Source organism: Chrysemys picta, chromosome 10, assembly GCF_011386835.1.
Source record: "Chrysemys picta bellii isolate R12L10 chromosome 10, ASM1138683v2, whole genome shotgun sequence".
NCBI classification, from domain to species: domain Eukaryota; kingdom Metazoa; phylum Chordata; order Testudines; family Emydidae; genus Chrysemys; species Chrysemys picta.
Window position 1 is genome coordinate 1,213,695 of NC_088800.1, and position 13,924 is coordinate 1,227,618.

Genomic DNA, 13,924 nt, shown 5'->3' on the forward strand with positions numbered 1-13,924 from the left:
TCCAGAGCTCTGTGCTCCAGCGGCCAGCACAGGGTGAGCAGCGAGTGACATGCACCTTCAGGAACAGCTGTTGAACTGCAAAGGAGGATGATGAATCGGTAGGAAATGCATTTTATTTAAGGCTTCCTAGAACGTGGGTGTTACAACCAGTTACCGGATGGGCTGACGGGGCAGTAGCTGTGCCCTGAGAGGAGAAGCAGCGCTTTGACTGGCTGATTTGTATCGCACTGCCCAGCGCCCGGGGACAGTGTGTCTAATCAGTGGTGAAAGAAAACTGCGGGCTCATGGGTTTATTGAGAAGTGGCAAAGGTTGCATCCAGTGGGGTCAGCCCAGCTGAGCAGGGGAATTGCAATTCCTAATCCCCTCCCCCCCCCATGTGGGTGGCTTAGTGCAAAGCATTGTTTGACCAATACTAGTATTGTAACGGTTCTTGCACAACAGCCTGTGGTAGCACCAGCTATTTTGTGGCTGGCAATGTGGGGCACATTCAGGCCTAGTGGTTCAGTCATGGGCCCCCTCCTGGCCCATGTGACTCCTGCTTTGTGTTCTGAAGAAATACCAGGACATTCGCCCAGGAGGCCTTGCTGTCCGAGCAGAGCAGGGCATCCCCTGGACTGTTCCCCGACGGGGGGACGGGGCTCGGCAGCCCTAGATTCACGGGGCAGAAGGGACCAGGGATCCCCCAGGCTGCCCCTGAGTACAGCACGGGCCAGAGACCTGCCGCAGGAGCAGACCTTGGAGCAAAACATCCCATCTTGATTTCAAAATTGCCTGTGATGGAGCCTCCGCCACAGTCCTGCCTGTCCTCTGCCTGTGGCACGTAACAGCCCAGTCTCCCGTGGGCTGTAATACGTTGGTCTCATTTCGGGGGGGCCTAGCAGGTGGTGCTGGTGGCCAATGCTATACGGGAGGTCAGGCTGGTGATCGAATGGCCTCTTCTGGCCTTAACCTCTCTGACTCTCTGGGGCCACACGATCCCTTTTAGCACAAACAAACCTGGAGGGAGCCAAGAGCTGCCAATTTCTGCCACTTTTACTGAGCCTCTCGTGATATTTGGTGCTTCTCTGTAAGGCCCAGCTCCTGGAGTCCTGTGATTATGGGAGAATTTCAGCTTCCATTAAAAGGATGAGTAGGGTTTTTAGCCTCTCTGGTTGGCAGCAGGACCCACAGCTCACGTAGCGTGCTCTGGCCTGGGCTGAGGGGGCTGCCTGACGAAAAGCAGATGTTTGGGCACACCGTAGGGTGAGTGGGGTTGCTCTGACTCCTACCTCGGTCCTGACCACGCCGCCCACCTCGGTGAGCACAGACTGCAGCTCAGGTGAACTACGGCAGTTCAGCTTGTCTGTGCACCGGGAAACGTCCGGCACCCCTTTGTGACACGCTCCCACATGCTGGCCTGGGCCTCTGCTCTGTGCTGGGAGCAAGTGACCCCACGTGGGCTCTGGGGTAGATCCTCAGGCTGCATGGTGTGGTTACACCTCGCAGTGAAGATGCAACAGGGTTACAAACAAGAGTCAAACCATTGCAGTGAAACCGGCGCTAATCTTCCCTGGCCTAAGTCACAGCTCAGCTGCACAGAGAGCCCCTAACCCCTGCACCCCCATTGCTTCCCAGGGCCCCCAGAGAGAGGCTGCCGGCTATTAACAGCGTTCACTCCGTCAGAACTGCTGCTTGGGTGACTTTCCCATAAATCCCTTTCTGCTCCCAGTCCAGGTGTGCCGGGCCGGCCCCACTCGGTCCCTTGGCAGCACTCCACTGTGTGACCCATGAGCATCCCTCCTCTCTTCCCCAGCCCCACCCCACCCAATCCGCTGGCACACGGTGCCACGGCACAGGACCGACTCTGGCTTCCTAGGTGCTGACGGCCCCCGGGGTCGCTCTCGTCTCCGTAAAGAAGCTCTTGAGTAGCAGGACTTGGCTGGCGCTGACCACGAGGAGGAGGACGGTCTCCCCCACAGACCAGTAGGAGACGTGGTCGTTCAGCTCTTCAGCCCGGCTCCGGTCCTGAGCCTCCCGCAGCCGGTAACGAGTCTGGGAGTCGATCACGGTATTTAAAGCTTCGTGAATGGTGACACAAGCAGATTCCATCTGGGGAAACAAACACACCCCCCTTGGTACCTGCATCACTACACACAGCTGGGCCCGGCTGGGACAATCGGCTAGTCGCTATATTCTGATGAGGGAGTAAAATACCATCCCCCCGTGTCAGAGAGCGGCAGAGGCGTCACGGGACGGCCCAGGAGGGGCAGAGGAGCGAGTCTCTGGCTAGAGACCGTTCTACTTCTACCTGCAGGCCCAAGTTTTCCAAAGTGGTCTCTGATTTTGGGTGCCCAACCTGAGGTAGCTAGGGCCTGCTTTTGGAGGTGCTTAGCACCCAGAGCTCTCCAGCTGGGGTCAGTGGGAGCTGCAGGTGCTGATCGGGCTCAGCTGTGCAGGGCTGAGAACTGGAGGTACACACACACCCCTATATTGTCAAGAGTGGCTTTGGGGTGTGTGTGATTGTGTGTGTACGTACGTGGCTCACAATGCCTCTCTCTCTCTCCTTGGAGATAAGCCCAAGCCAACGCATGGACCCAAAGACCTCTCCCCCGGCCCCCAGCTCAGGGAAGGTTCTGCTCTGGATGTGAATTGTGTGGTTGGGCCGGCCTGTCCTTTACCTGAGACTATGGTACATTCCCTTTTTCTAAGCCAGCTGCATTCTTCCCTTCTGCTGGGACAGGCGTTGCATGACCCTGTACCACACAGTACAGTCACCCTGCGGCTGGAAGTTCTGCTTTTAGCTGAGAGCTAACGTGAGCCTAGGACAAGGACACAACAGGGCCTGACCGTTTCTTTCTCAACCCTGGCCACGCTTTATCGGCATCTAACCTCAGAAGCTCTGTGCTGCTCTACCACGAGAGAGAGTTACAAAACTGCCCCACTCCCATGCAACAGACGCACGCGGGAACCCGACAAACCTGTGTCAAGGCGGTGACCCTGTGGTTCATGTCCGGGAGAATCGGGGGCTCGTCTCCAACTTGCAAGTCAAAGTAGACAGTTTTGTGTGAAAAAGTGGAGAACTCGTTGCTGAAGCAAAATGTGTAGACGCCTGCGACCTCGGCTCGATGGGAAAAGCTGTCGTATTGCTTCTTAGCTTCTTTGTAAAGGGTCTTGCCATTGGGATCTTCCACGTAGCAGTCCACATCGTAATGCCCCCCTGTAATCACCTATGGGGACAAAGCATGTCTGTCAGGGACGGAGAATTTACCTCATGCCCCCCCTCCTCCCCGGCTGGGCCTGTCTCCAGACAGCTCCAAGCAGAGGATGGCACTGCCTGGATCTCACTCAGGCCATGGCCCCTGGCTTTGCATCCCGCCTTTTCTGTACAAAAGCCATCTGCAAACCTGTCCCTATGGGTGGTGGTGGAGCTGGTGCTGGAGCCTGACTGACAGGCTCACACGGAATCCCTGAGGCTGGGGGAGATTTTGTAGCTTTCAGAAATATCCCAATAGCCCTTGTCTGGCTTGGCAGCTCTGAGCTCAGAGGGGTGTTCTCCGGAGGGATCCCGAGTCCGTGTACACAGAGCTCTGCCGCCCGGGTGTTCACATAAAGGCTGGGATGTTAATGAGTTAAAGTATGGCCCGGCCCAGGGAGCTTTTCTTTATCCGGCATTTCAGCGAACTGGGAATTCTCTCAACTGCTCCCCCCGCCCCCCGTTTGGTGGGAGCGGAGGTCGGTTCTGGTCCGGTTCTGCCCAGATCCGGCTGCCCGACAGGTGGCAAGTCCCAGACCAGCCTAGAAAGTGCCCCTGATCTCTGGCACCAGCCGGAGCTGGTCGCTGGCAGGGGCCCGGGCCCGGCAGGGAGATTCATAGATTCTAGGACTGGAAGGGACCTCGAGAGGTCATCGAGTCCAGTCCCCTTCCCTCATGGCAGGACTAAATACTGTCTAGACCATCCCTGATAGACATTTATCTAACCTACTCTTAAATATCTCCAGAGACGGAGATTCCACAACCTCCCTAGGCAATTGATTCCAGTGTTTAACCACCCTGACAGTTAGGAACTTTTTCCTAATGTCCAACCTAGACCTCCCTTGCTGCAGTTTAAACCCATTGCTTCTGGTTCTATCCTTAGAGGCTAAGGTGAACAAGTTCTCTCCCTCCTCCTCATGACACCCTTTTAGATACCTGTAAACTGCTATCATGTCCCCTCTCAGGCGTCTCTTTTCCAAACTAAACAAACAAACTAAAACAAAAGGGAGGACACGGGGCTGCCCCAGTCCGGCCAGACCCGGCAGCGACCCGGCGCGGGCAGACCCGGGGCTGCTCCAGCCCAGGTACAGGGCAGCGGGGACGAGCCGGGCAGTGGGTTCCCGCGGCCGGGGCTGGGCCGGAGCGGAGCCGCTCTCCCTGGTGCTGCAGGCTCCAGCCCCGGCCCCTGGCGCGGCGCGGGGACCCAGCGGGGAGGCGCCAGCCCGGGGCTCTGGGCGCAGCCGGGCCGGCGGGACCGGGCCGGAGAGAACCCGGCCGTGGCTGGGGCTTCTCCGCCGCGGAGCCCGGTCCTCTGCGGGGAGCCCCCGAGCTCCGACCGCGGCTCCCCCAGGCGCTCCCCGCCGGCAGCCGCTAGACCCGCCGGGTTCGGGGCCTCGCACGGGCCGAACGGGGACCCCCCCCCCGAGCCGAGCCGGGCCGAGCGGGGACCCGGCACCCCCCCCCCGAGCCGAGCGGGGGGACCCCAGCGCCCCCCCCATCCGAGCCGAGCCGAGCGGGGACCCCCCCGAGCCGAGCGGGCCCCTGCCCCCCGGTACCTGGAAGTCCAGCGTGAAGTGGCGGCCTTGCGGCAGCGGCTGGTGGAAGCACTGCCGGGCGCTGTCGGGCAGCTCGAAGGTGAGCTCGGCGCCCCCGGCCCGGCCCGCCTGCAGCAGGCAGAGAAGCCAGCACAGCGCCCGGCCGCCCATCCCCGCCGCCGCCGGCCTCCGACGTGGCAGCGCAGCCGGGCGGGGAGCGCCGCTTCCGGGCCCCCAGCGCGCAGCCGTGCGCCCTCCCCCGGGGGGAGGACGGGGGGGCACAGCGGCGCCCAGCGGCCGCCCAGGGGGGTGCGCGGGGGGCCCGGCCGGGGCGGGGGTCCTGGCAGGGGCTGCGCGGGGGGGCTGCCCCGGAGTGACGGACTGTGGGAGAGAGAAACCCAGGGAACCCATCCGAGCCAGTCACCCCAACTGCCCCCCCCGAAATACACCCTCTAGAGGCGCCGGGTCGGGTCACTCCCCGGGGGAAAATCCCGGGGGAATTTCCCTGGTAGCTTCTGCGCAATCCTCCACTTCCCAGCAGGGCCGGATCCCGGCCGGGAACCGCTCCAGGCCTGGCACCGGCGCCAGCCCCAAGGGGCCCCAGGCCCCCACCGGTGCGGAAAACTCTCCCCCTCCGCCTGGAATTGCTCCTGCCCCATGGGGCAAAGGACAGGCACCAGTGAGTACCCTGACACTGAAAGGGAGCCTCCCCGGCTCCATTCTCCCGGAGGCTGGGCTGCAACTGGCAACTGCAGCGGGGCAGGGCGGGGGATGCTGGCACACCTTGCTGTTTGTCCTGTGGGCCTGCTGCCCTTTGCAGCCAGGCGATGCCAGGGCACTGGAGCAAATGTGATCTGCCAGAAGAGTGAATGGGCCTCGTGTGGCCTGGCTGACTTCCTCCCGCGTGGAAATGGTGCCCCCCTTCACTGCGAGGGGGTGGGGTGGGGGCAGAAGGCAAGTGAGAACATTTAAGCAAACAGCAGAGTCCTGCTGGGAATTCCCGAGACCCCGGTGGAGTGGCTGTGCCCTGGGATGGGAACGGGTGAGAGTTGGTAACTGGCCCAGGTGGTCCATGGCTGTCTTCGGGCTAAAGGAACCATCTGCTCGGTTTGAACACTAATGGACGGGCAAGGAAATAAGCTGATGAGACAGGCCAGAGCCCTGGGATGATTTAGGTGGGAATTGGTCCTGCTTTGAGCAGGGGGTTGGACTAGATACCTCCTGAGGTCCCTTCCAACCCTGAGATTCTATGATTCTATGATTCTCACCCGGCGCTTTAGGAAGGCGATGCCTCCACCCCCTTCCCTTCGGGCTGCAGGCCTGAGCCAAGCGCCGGGGAAGTCAGGGGAAAGACTCCCATCGACTTGGCTTGGCTTTGGATTAGGCCTTCAGGCCGGTGGGCCTGGCCCAGGCTGCTGTGATGGGCAGCGACCCAGTGGGTATTGCAACAGCAGAGCTGCCACCTGCCTCGGCCCTTTGCTCCCTTGCCCCCGCGCTGTGGGAAAGGCAGGGGCTCCGCAGGTCCAGGGGAGTTGGCTCGGTCAGCTGGGTCCGTGGGGGATGGAAGAGCCCCCCTGTTGGGCAGGAAGTAGCCCTGGGCATTGGGCAGGGGGTGCTTGTCCTTGGCGTCACCACTGAGCCAATGCGCCAGTGCGGTGCTAAGGGGTCGCTGTGCCTGTCGTGGCCCCAATGTCATTTTGCAGCCAACTCTAGATGGAAGCAGCACTGGTGTAAAACCAGAGCTCTGGCCCCCAGCAGTGGTCCCCTGGTACCTTCTCAGGAGAGGAAGCGTTAGGAGTATTAGTCCTGATGCTCTAGCCAAATTACAGTGTGGATAAGGACAGGTTTCAGAGTAGCAGCCGTGTTAGTCTGTATCCGCAAAAAGAACAGGAGTACTTGTGGCACCTTAGAGACTAACACATTTATTAGAGCATAAGCTTTCGTGGGCCACATCCGAAGAAGTGGGCTGTAGCCCATGAAAGCTTATGCTCTAATAAATTTGTTAGTCTCTAAGGTGCCACAAGTACTCCTGTTCTTTTAGTGTGGATAATACACTCTGAGACCAGAATTTGGCCCTGGGTTACTCTAAATCCCACCTGATGTTTCAGTTCAGTACAAAATTCTCCTTTGCAGCCTTGGGACCTTAACTTCCCAGCTGTCCTACAGGATGAGTTCCACTGAATAACACGGAGCTGATTTCCTGGGGGGAGAGGGGGGAAGATGCCCCCCGCCCACCAGTGGCTAACTGGCCCTACAGGCACGTTTCATTAATAAACTCGGGGAAAGAGTGGTGTAGTTCAGAGGAATATTACACTGTTTATTAATGTGACAAGGTAATAAAGTCTAAACTATCGCACAGTATCTTCCAACATCTCTGCACACCTGAACGCACACTTTAAAATGTGAACAAACATCATTACAATATGTTCTGCTAAAGGAGAACGTGTCCTATTTCCAATCCCAATGTACATTACACAGGAAGCTCAAAGCATATCTATCACCTGCATTCTGCAGGGCACCATTGTCCTAAATCAGTGGCGAAGGACAGTCACTGTCAGGGGGGAAAAAAAAAAAAGCTATTGGAATATCTCGGAATGAACAGAAGTGGCGAACTATAGACTTTAAATCCGCAGTCTAAAATATATTTCAACAAACACTTCATTACAACAGGGAAAATATGCCTAAAGTTCCATTGAGAAGACATTTGACTTACAGTAGGTATAAACCTTAAGGCTCTAAAAATGTTCGCTCGCCTTTGATCTAATCAGCTTATTGAAATCTAAAATGCACTTTGAAAGAATGTTCTTGTGCAATTTAAACCACAGATCAAGGCTGCTTTGGGCAGGAACCTTGCAAGGTTTTGCAACAGTCTAGAGACCAGCTAGTGCACTGGGGAAGGTACGAGCATCACCAGGAGAGCTGCATGAGGGGATTAGATGAAACGCGTCATTTGGCTGGTCTGTGCGAGGACACACGGACATAGTGCCCAAGGTGGCAGTGAGCTGCGTGCCAGGTACCGCTGGGCTGGCAGCGGGAGTCAGGATATTGAGTTCATTACAGTAACTCCTCCTTAACATTGTCGTTATGTTCCTGAAAAATGCGACTTTAAGCGAAATGATGTTAAGCGAATCCAATTTCCCCATAAGAATTAATGTAAATGGGGGGGGGGTTTAGGTTCCAGGGAAATTTTTTTCACCAGACAAAAAACTATATATGATATAGATATACACACAGTATATGTTTTAAACAAACAATTGAATACTGTTCACAGCAATGATGATTGTGAAGCTTGGTTGAAGTGGTGAAGTCAGAGGGTGGAAGAGGGTGGGATATTTCCCAGGGAATGCCTTACTGCTAAATGATGAACTAGCACTCGGCTGAGCCCTCAAGGGTTAACACATTGTTGTTAATGTAGCCTCTCACACAAGGCAGCACGAACACGAGGGAGGGGAGACAGCATAGCAGACAGAGACAGACATACACCTTGTGTGTGGGAGAGAGAGAGAAATGCACACTGCCCCGTTAAGTAAGCTGACCCACTCTTAAGTGCATTGTCTTTTTAAGTGGATCAGGAAGTGAGACAGCAGCTGCTGCCCCAAGCTCTCTCTGTCTCTCTCTGTCTGTGTCCCCTCCTTGCTCTATATGGAGAAGGGATAAGTGGGGTGCAGGAGCAGGGGGGGGGGGAGGGGGACACCCTGACATTAGTCTCCCCTCCCCCCGCACAGGAAGCAGGAGTCTCTGGGAGCAGCTCCAAGGCAAAGGGCAGGAGCAGCACATGGCAGTGGGGGGAGGGACAGCTGAACTGCCGATTGATAGTCTGTTGGGCGGCTGCAGCACAGGGAACTTAGGGGAGCCGGGAGCTGATGGGGGGGCTGCTGGTCCACCCTGCTTCCAAGCCCCCACCAGCTCGCTCCAATGGGCTGCTCTTCCTGCAAGCAGTGGACAAAGCAGGCAGCTGCCAAACCATGTTAGAAGGGAGCATTGCGCAACTTTAAACGAGCATGTTCCCTAATTGGTCAGCAACGAAACAACGACACAACGTTAACCGGGAGGACTTGAAGTGAGGAGTTCCTGTATCTAAGCCTGTGGCCATTCTGCACTCGTGACACGTGTTTACGGGAGATGAACAATCCAAACCATTGAGCCCAGGGTTAGAATGAGATTTCGGGCCGGGTTTCCTCTCCCGCGGAGGGGCTGGTTGGGTGGGGTGTAGCTGAGGTTGGTAACAGCTTCAGCACCTACAGGCCAAACCAATCCACTCGCCACCCATATCCTCCCCCGTAGCAGATGGGGAGAAACACTTCCGGGAGCTGGGGAATGCAGAGCGCTGAGATGGGGTTACCTGCCCCCGGCCTTGCTGTCCTGACGTTGCAGCTGCCGTCTGGTATGTATTTCGGCCCCGATCCTGTAACGGGATGCCCGTGCAGAGCTGGCAGCAGAATGGGGGTCCAGCCGGGGGCATGGACTCTACCACATACACAGCTCTGTACCCACGGTCAAGGTCAAGGCTAGGACTAGGCCGCGTGGACAGCTCTCTGGGGCACTCCTTTCGTAGGGCTGTCCCTGGCTGCCCCTCCCCCTGCAGCTCCAGCCCCGCTCTGCACTAGCTCAGGTCTGTCCCTGCTCCCCTCCTAGCACAGCTTTGGGGCTGGGGGGCAAGGGCTGCCCCTAGGAAGATCCCAGACTTGGCTTCTGGGGCAGGGAAGGTAACTGCCAAACCAGTGTGACACCAGCTCCAGCCCCCACTCTGGGAGGGGATGGGAGTAGCTAGGTCGGTAAAACACCCTGATCCTTGGCTGCAGGTGAAGAATTCACAGTGCAGCTCAGAGGGGTGGGGGCGTTGGCTTCAAGGCATCTTTACACTCCCCCAGGCCTGGCCTGGCCTTGAACAGGCTGGTCCCGCTGCATGAGTTAGAGCAGCCTGGAGGCTGCTCCAGTTTGTGCTCCTGCCAGTGGCCCCACGGGACTGTTGTGGCAGCTGGGGCTCAGCGGGGGAGATCAGGAGCGGCTGTGCTGTCACCAGAGGAGCCCCCTATTCTGGGTTGAACTGGCTCGAGGCCCCTTTGTGCCCCAGGTGCAGCCGCAGTGAAGCCGAGGGTGACATTGCTGCCTATGTCACCACGGATGCGGCAGGCGGGGGCTGACCCTGCAGCCCCTCACTCGCCTCCCTGCAGCTGGCCGGGGACCCCAGCGAGGGGCTCCCCACAGCCTCTCGTGTGAAGAGCGGCGGGGGGCTGTGTGCTGTCGGGGGGGGAGGTCAGATGGCCCCAGGGTAGGAATCCTCTGAGCATCACAGATGTGAACAGAGCCAGTCGCCTCCCCCGAGCGGAGCATGCGGCTGAATTCACCACGCGCCCTCGGCCCCATACATGGGCCCTGCTCTGCTAAGCACTGGCCTGGGCCCCCGCCCTTCCCACGAGCTAGAGATGGGGAACGCTGCCCCCCACCCCCCGGCAGCGCAGCGCCCACAGCAGAGCGTCCCACCGAGCAATGGAATGGCCTGGCAGCCTGACGGTGCCGCGCCAAACTCCTCCCCGAGGCAGTCCCGTTGGTTGCACCGGATCTGCTCCGTTATCTGGCCTGTTCAAGCGCTAGAATTTCTGGGAAGCAGAGAGAATTGTGTCCCTTCTCCGGCTCAGGGCCGGTGTCGCGGGGACTCGGCTCTTCCTCCTCCTGGCAGCAGTGAGCTCCGCTCTGGTTCTGTAGGCACTTGAGACGTCCACCAGCCCCACAGGCACTGGCGAGCCCAGGACTGTCTCCGTGTGGGTAGGAAAGACACGAGATTAAGGACTAAGAACTGGAGATTGAAGGAATGGTGCTCATGTTCCTTGGGGAGAAGTCTCGTGTGTCTCACACTACCTTCCTCTACAATCAACACTTCGCCAGATTCATCCTGGGAACAAACCCCAGACCTGGGGGCAGTAGCAGAGAAACCCTTGGTGCTGATTCCCCAGTTGTACCTGGTGTTGTCTCCACAGCTGGGCAACGGGAGTGTTAAATGCTCCTGGCTTGGCCCCGGTGCCCAGCCCCCCAAGGTGCAAGGCTGTGGGAATCAGACCCTGCTCTGCCCCTCCTGGAGCAGGGGGTGCCAGGCACAGGGACCCCACTGTGCGGAGCACGAGAGAGCAGGGACTTTGCACGTGTTTCTGGAAAATCCACTGAAATACAAACTACTGGGCCACTATTTCCTCAAAATTGGAGAGTTGTTTCATCTGCTCAACCTGCATGGAGTGTCTCCGAAGCAGCTTCTTTTTGGCTCGCCAGTCAGCCCTTCTCGGTGAACTCGGCGCAGCGGGTACTGTGGGTTTGAAGCCCGCAGCGAGCGGGGAAGACGGTTTGCTGTTAGAGCCGATGTCGGGAATTGGCGGGTTGGGGTTTACATTCAAAGGAGGCAAATGCCCTGGTCTTGTATGAGAAATGTGATCGAGCAGGAGAGTCCCAGATCCCCGTCTTTCCAGCAGATTGGGTGGCCTGCGGCGAACCGTCCCAGGAGAAGTGCTGGGAGCGCTGTCCAGGGATTCCCGGGAGCTGGTGAACAAAGCCGAATGGGAACTGTTGAGCTGGTTTCTCTCCAAAGGCCCCTTCCCCGAATCAGCCAGAACGGAGCTGGAGTCGCAGTAGAGCTGTGAATCCGAATCGTAATGCGCCGTGCCCAGCCTTCTCCGGTACAGGGTGTCTTTGAAGGGTGTGGAGCCCGGGCCGGCGGAGCTGGGGTTCTCCGGCTCAGCGGGGACCGCGTTCCTCCTGGCTACGCGTTGAGGAAGGGGCTGAACTTTTTCGTAGGATGGTTTCCTTGATCCTGGCACAGAAGTTGGTGGGATCTTCAGCGCCTGGTCATCCACCAAAGGGAAGAGAGACAGGTCTTTGCTCTTACTGCTGCCGTTCCTGGGGAAGGAAACCTTTCTGGAGAGCGACAAGTCACTGATGCCCAGGGTGATGTCATCCCCGGCACACACCTTGGCCTCGGCTGGATGGGCGGAGGAGGCTAGAACAGAAGGTGCAATCAAGCCCCACGGTTCTGACTGCAGCCTCTTCAGCTGTGGCAAACGGGCTCTTCTGGGATTGCCGAGTTTCCTGGTAGGAGACCAGGGCTCGGGAAGGGCCTTGGCCGGCTGGCCGCCGCTGGCGTGCGCGGAGTGGAAGCGGAAGAAGGGCTCTTCCTTCGCAGCCACTGAAGAGCCTGAAGTGGACGCTTTGAGTTCACTCTCCGAAGGCGCCATGCACACGCCCGGGCCCTGCCTCTCCTCCAGCTCTGGCGATGGCGGGACGTGGAGGTATTGTTGGGTAGCTTTGGTACCCGCCGAGGATTTGTCCATAGTTATAATGATCACCTCCTTCCCCTTAGCTTTGCAGGCTTTCAGGAGATGCTTTAGCACATCCTTGTCATCTGCGTTGACAGCGTAAACCAGAGCAGATGCTCCGGAGTGATCTTCTAGGCTCGGGTCGGCTCCGTTCTCCAGCAGCAGAGAAACGACCTCTTCCCCGGCTCCTTTGAGGCAGGCGTGCATCAGGGCTGTTCTGCCGGACTTGTCCTGGATGTTGGGGTCAGCGCTGTTATCCAGCAAGTACCTCACCATCCGGGCTTTGCTTGTGCTCTGCTGGTCCACGTGTTTAGTGCGGCAGGCCACCATGAGCGCCGTCTCGCCCTTCTCGTTGCTTTCGTTAATGTAGGCCCCGCCTTCCAGCAGGAGTCTGGCCAGCCGGAGTCTGCCTAGCCACACCGCCTTTAGCAGGGAATTCCCGTCCGTCCGCAGCTCCATCGCTTCCTCCATCGCACCAGCCAGGGTCTAGTGGCTGGGAAGGGCAAAGGGAGCCGGCACCTGTTAAAGCAACAGAGAGATCAGCATCAGCCCCTGCTCTCAAAGGCCTGGCCCAGTGAGCGGCTCTGTTCCCCGGCTCCCCAGTGCCTGTCCCACTGGCTTCGGGCAGTAATAAGCGCTCCGCAGGGCAGGGGCTGGTCTGTGCAGCTCCCCGCACCGTGCGGGCCCTGGCCAATAACAGCCGAGCTGAGAGGGAGAAACGAGGCGTTATGCTCTCGCTTATTCTCCAGTGAAGCCCCCGTGGCTGTTAAAAGGTTGGAACTTTCCGCTGCTTTGGAGTGAGCTTTATTCACACCCCGTGAGATTTGTCACGAGTGACTTTCAATGGGACCGTGCTCCCGAATGCCCCGGGTGAAGCCCAGTGAGCGTCAATGCGATTTGCGCTCCTAAATCCCCTAGGTGCTTGTGACAATCTCTCCCGTCACTCATACGCTCAGCAGTTGGGGTCACTTTGATTGCCGTCCATGGCTTTGTTTCAGTCCCCGAAACGCCTTTCCTAGATACCAGGGGGATGGGCCCTGGAGAACTGGAGCCTGATGGGCAAACTCGCGTGGTTCTCTGCAGCCTGGTCTCCTCCCTCTGCAGAGATGAGTTTGGTCGGCCTTGGCTCGGCCCCTGTCTCACTGGGCTAGTCGCGCTCTGGCCCTGGGCTCGTGCTGGCCTGCTGGGCACTGTGCTTCCTCTCCTGTTCGCTCAGCCCCTGGGAAGAGTCTCGAGCCTTAGCTCATTGTCACTGCTGCCCCGAGCCCACGCTACCGGCCTCACGCCCGAGGGGTTCGCTCTCTGCTTACCCTGCCTGGCTCTCGCCCAGTTCATTAGTGACTGTGCTAAGAGCTGGAGGCTGCCCGGTGAATGTAGATTCCCTTCCGAAAGGGCCCTGCTATGCTGACCCCTCTCTCCACGCGCCTGCGCTGATCACTCGAGGCCTGAACCAAAGCCTGTTGAAATGAGCCCCTTGGACTAGTGTCTATTGCTAGTGCTGAGTGTGTCCATCCCTATGTGATGTTTTAATCTATCCCAGCAGCTCCTCCCGTAAGTCTGCGCTGCCCCATGCAGTAAATCCGCCTCTATGTGGGAGGGCAGCACCTGCCCTCGGGAAATACAGAGAGGATGTTGGTTGTGTCACTGTCGCCTACAGGACCTGGTCCAAAATCTCCCTCCTATGATGAGCTCGTGTTAATGCTCAGGTGCGCCCTGCCCTGCGTGTGGGCACCAAACTCCTGGGGTGGGATGTGGGGTGCGTGGAAGGAAAAGGTGGATACACTGGGACATCCCCTCAGCATGACTCACTGGCCACAAGGGATGAGCTGAGCTCCGTGCTGCTGAGGTGGGAAAG

General features: G+C 58.4%; 2 protein-coding genes across 2 annotated transcripts; both read right to left on the minus strand.

Moving 5' to 3' along the window:
* Positions 1-95: 95 nt before the first annotated feature.
* TMED3 (transmembrane p24 trafficking protein 3) lies at positions 96-5,002 on the minus strand. The gene is made up of 3 exons (XM_065559096.1): positions 4,790-5,002; positions 2,959-3,207; positions 96-2,089 (listed from the first exon to the last, which is right to left on the minus strand). The coding sequence occupies exons 1-3, from the start codon at positions 4,937-4,939 to the stop codon at positions 1,853-1,855; spliced, it is 636 nt and encodes a 211-aa protein (XP_065415168.1). The 5' UTR covers positions 4,940-5,002; the 3' UTR covers positions 96-1,852.
* Positions 5,003-7,090: 2,088 nt separating this feature from the next.
* Positions 7,091-12,581, minus strand: ANKRD34C (ankyrin repeat domain 34C). Its single transcript, XM_005300663.3, has one exon. It carries the CDS (start codon positions 12,538-12,540, stop codon positions 10,939-10,941), a length of 1,602 nt encoding a protein of 533 aa, XP_005300720.2. The 5' UTR covers positions 12,541-12,581; the 3' UTR covers positions 7,091-10,938.
* Between the last annotated feature and the right edge of the window lie 1,343 nt (positions 12,582-13,924).

What these genes read in the sequence shown, in the direction of transcription:
- TMED3 (XM_065559096.1), bottom strand. Translation starts at nt 4,939, where the DNA reads ATGGGCGGCCGGGCGCTGTGCTGGCTTCTCTGCCTGCTGCAGGCGGGC. An exon ending in ACTTCACGCTGGACTTCCAG is followed by an intron (nt 3,208 to 4,789) that starts GTACCGGGGGGC and finishes TTGTCCCCATAG; the next exon opens with GTGATTACAGGGGGGCATTA. An exon ending in GGGTCACCGCCTTGACACAG is followed by an intron (nt 2,090 to 2,958) that starts GTTTGTCGGGTT and finishes TTGTTTCCCCAG; the next exon opens with ATGGAATCTGCTTGTGTCAC.
- ANKRD34C (XM_005300663.3), bottom strand. Translation starts at nt 12,540, where the DNA reads ATGGAGGAAGCGATGGAGCTGCGGACGGACGGGAATTCCCTGCTAAAG.